Below are 3,057 nucleotides of genomic sequence, written 5' to 3' on the forward strand. Positions count from 1 at the left end.
GAGACAGAAAGCTGTCAGGAGGTACTGGGCCTGGGGTGATAGAAGGGTGATAAAGTACTTAATGAATAAAGAATTTCTCTTTGGAGAGGCAAAGTTTTTGACAATAGGTAGTGGTTGTGGTTTCACAACATTGTAAATATGCCAATAAAGTACAAAGTAATGGTGGAAATGCCAAATTATATGCTTCATATCTTTTTTCCCCTACAAATAAAAAAGAATTAAAAAAAACAAAATGAAAAACAAAAAACTCCCTTCCATCATGGCCAATTGCTTATTTCCTTGGAACTGTTTTTTTTTTTTTTTAATTAAAATTTTAAGTGACATTTTAGCATATGCATGTGTATGTGCATGCACACACGCGTGTGTGTGTGTGTGTGTGTGTGTGTGTGTGTGTGTGTGTGTAGGTCAGAAGACAACTTTCAGGAGTCAGTTCTCTTCTTTTACCATGTGGGTCCCAGGAATCAAACTCAGATTTTCAGACTCAGCACCAAGTACCTTTACCAACTGGGTCACTTTGTCAGCCCATTGACACTATTTTAATTTTTACAGATCTTATTAGAATAGACCAGAAGACATTTAACTATAGGATATATAGAATACAAAAATCAATGGATATAACTCTAGTGATGGAGTCCATGTTTATTTTAGGATCCAGAAATTATTTTAAAAATATAAATTTTATTATTTCCGTGTATTGGTGTGTGTCTGTGCATGTGGGTCCTATAGAGGCCAGAAAAGGATGCTAGGTCTCCAGGAGCTGGGGGTTACAGGCAGATGTGAGTGTTGGGAACTAAATTCAGTTGGAGAGCAACAAGGATTCTTAACCATTGCCATCTCTCCAGCCAAATTAAATTTCAGTTTCTGAGTTTAGGTTTTGTGCCCTTTCTGTAGAAGAATCATCACTGAATGCTGACTTAAACAGAGAAAGAGTAGATTTCTTGAAAACCTTGAAATTCTCCCCAGTGAATAGATAGAGAATGGGAGAAAAAACAGTATTGAAGGTAATGGTCACCCCCGTAAGTACCAGGGTCAACTGTACAAGTAGTGACTGGTTCATGGTGAGGATCAAACCGCTGTATACATGGTAAGGCATCCAACATACAAAGAAAGAGATGACAGCAGTCATCATGACTTTGAAGGGCTTGCTGGATTTAAAGAGTCCTTTCTCTTTCATCTTGGTGGCCACTCTTCTGTAGCAAAAGACGATGACAAGGAAGGGCAGGAGGAAGCCCAGCAGGAAGCGGCCGATGAAACAGGCTCCATGAATCCATTGCCTTAACATTTGCTTCCCTTTGTTCTCCCAGTTAGTAGACACAAGGTAGTTATTTTGGCATATCATTCTCCCTTTATGGTCATCACGTGTCTCCCTGAAAACCAAATAGGGGATGCTAAGGATAGTGGCAGAAATCCAGATTCCCAGGACTATTTGGGAAGCCCAATGTAAGCTTCGGTGCTGCTGGGACCACACAGGGTGGAGGGTGAGAAGATAACGATCAATACTGATGGCAGAGAGCAAGAAAACAGAGGCGAACATGCTCACAGACAAAGTGCTGTTGAAGACTTTGCACAAAACATTTCCAAAGGCCCAGTGATTGTCTTGAAAGTAGGAGGCAGCCATAAATGGTAGAACCAATGTTGAAATAAAATAGGAGAGAATGAGATGAAAAAATAAGACAGTATTGACAGTCCTTTGCATCTTGAATTTCAGCATCCATAGATAGAGGCCATTGCTGATGGTACCAATTATAAATGACGTGAACAAAGAAATAGCAATGACTATTTTGGGGGCAGGAGTTGGATTATCAGTGCTGTTTCTTACTAAAGTAGGGACAGTGATCACATAACCAGAGGCATTGATCCAATCCATAGTTACCTGTAGAGGGAGTAACAAAGAAAAAAAATGAAGAACAGCAGCAAGGATTAAATGAAGACAGTAGTAACTTTGGTATAACAGTAGCTCAAAGGGTAATATTTAAATAGTGGCATAGTATTTCAATAATAACATTTATAAATTATTTTCTAATGTCTATTCTTTTTTAAAATCAGGAATTAAGATCACTCTTATTTTAAAAATAGAAATAATTCAGATGACACGCACTAAATAAATATAGATAGCATTCTTACCAGAAACAATTGTATTTTTTTAAGTATAAAATGCTACAATTAGATTTACCTCATAACCTAGTTATATGGTATTATCTAGCTAGTGTATAACAGTAACGACTGACCTTCTTAGAGGAGTCTAGGGTCACCACTAGATTATCAAATGCCTTCTGAACTATAGACAAAAGAAGGCCATGTTCCAGGACACAGGAAGTAATTTCTTTCTTGGGGAAGGGAGGAAAGGGAAAAGAGAAAAATAATTCACCTTTATCCAATATTGTGAAAGCCAGAATCTTCCTATAAAAATAATTTCTTTGATTTTCCATAAAGCGTATGAGGCAAATCCTTATTGTTGTTGTTACTTTCTTCTGCTTTGTATTTTGCTGAGACAGGGTCTTAACTTTTTTTTTTTTTTTTTTTTTTTTTTTTGAGACAGGGTTTCTCTATTGCTTTGGAGCCTATCCTGGAACTAGCTCTGTAGACCAGGCTGGCCTTGAACTCACAGAGATCCACCTGCCTCTGCCTCCCGAGAGAATCCAACTCCTGGCTGGTCTTATAGAGCCCAGTCTGGCCTTGAACTTGCCATGTAACCAAGGCTGATTTTGAGCATCTGGTCCTCCTGATACCACATCCAGTGTGTTGGGATTACAGATGTGGGTTTCCACCTACAACACTGAGGCAAACCTCCAAACAAGGAGAAACTGGGCTAAAATGGTTAAATGTTCATTGTCCTTTGCATCTTACCACGCCTCCATGATGGAATGTGGGAAACTGGTAATTCATGGGAAGTGTCTTTGGTAATGTGTCTTGAATCAGTGTATTTAAATATCAAAATATTCAAGAATATTCAGTTTCTTGAATAATGGTTCCTGTAGTGTCAGAAATGTAAATCTGAGAAAGATTTAGAAAATAGTTGTTAATACAAAATCATATCAACAAATTGGCTTTTGACAA

At 38.0% G+C, this 3,057-nt stretch overlaps 1 protein-coding gene across 1 annotated transcript; it reads right to left on the reverse strand.

Moving 5' to 3' along the window:
* Window positions 1–847: 847 nt before the first annotated feature.
* On the reverse strand, window positions 848–1,867 carry Gpr33 (G protein-coupled receptor 33). Its single transcript, XM_051196087.1, has one exon. It carries the CDS (start codon window positions 1,865–1,867, stop codon window positions 848–850), a length of 1,020 nt encoding a protein of 339 aa, XP_051052044.1.
* Window positions 1,868–3,057: the final 1,190 nt, after the last annotated feature.

This window comes from Phodopus roborovskii, unplaced genomic scaffold (assembly GCF_943737965.1).
Source record: "Phodopus roborovskii unplaced genomic scaffold, PHOROB, whole genome shotgun sequence".
In the NCBI taxonomy this organism is placed as follows: domain Eukaryota; kingdom Metazoa; phylum Chordata; class Mammalia; order Rodentia; family Cricetidae; genus Phodopus; species Phodopus roborovskii.

Coding starts and splice junctions, on each gene's coding strand:
- Gpr33 (XM_051196087.1), bottom strand. CDS start 1,867: ATGGATTGGATCAATGCCTCTGGTTATGTGATCACTGTCCCTACTTTA.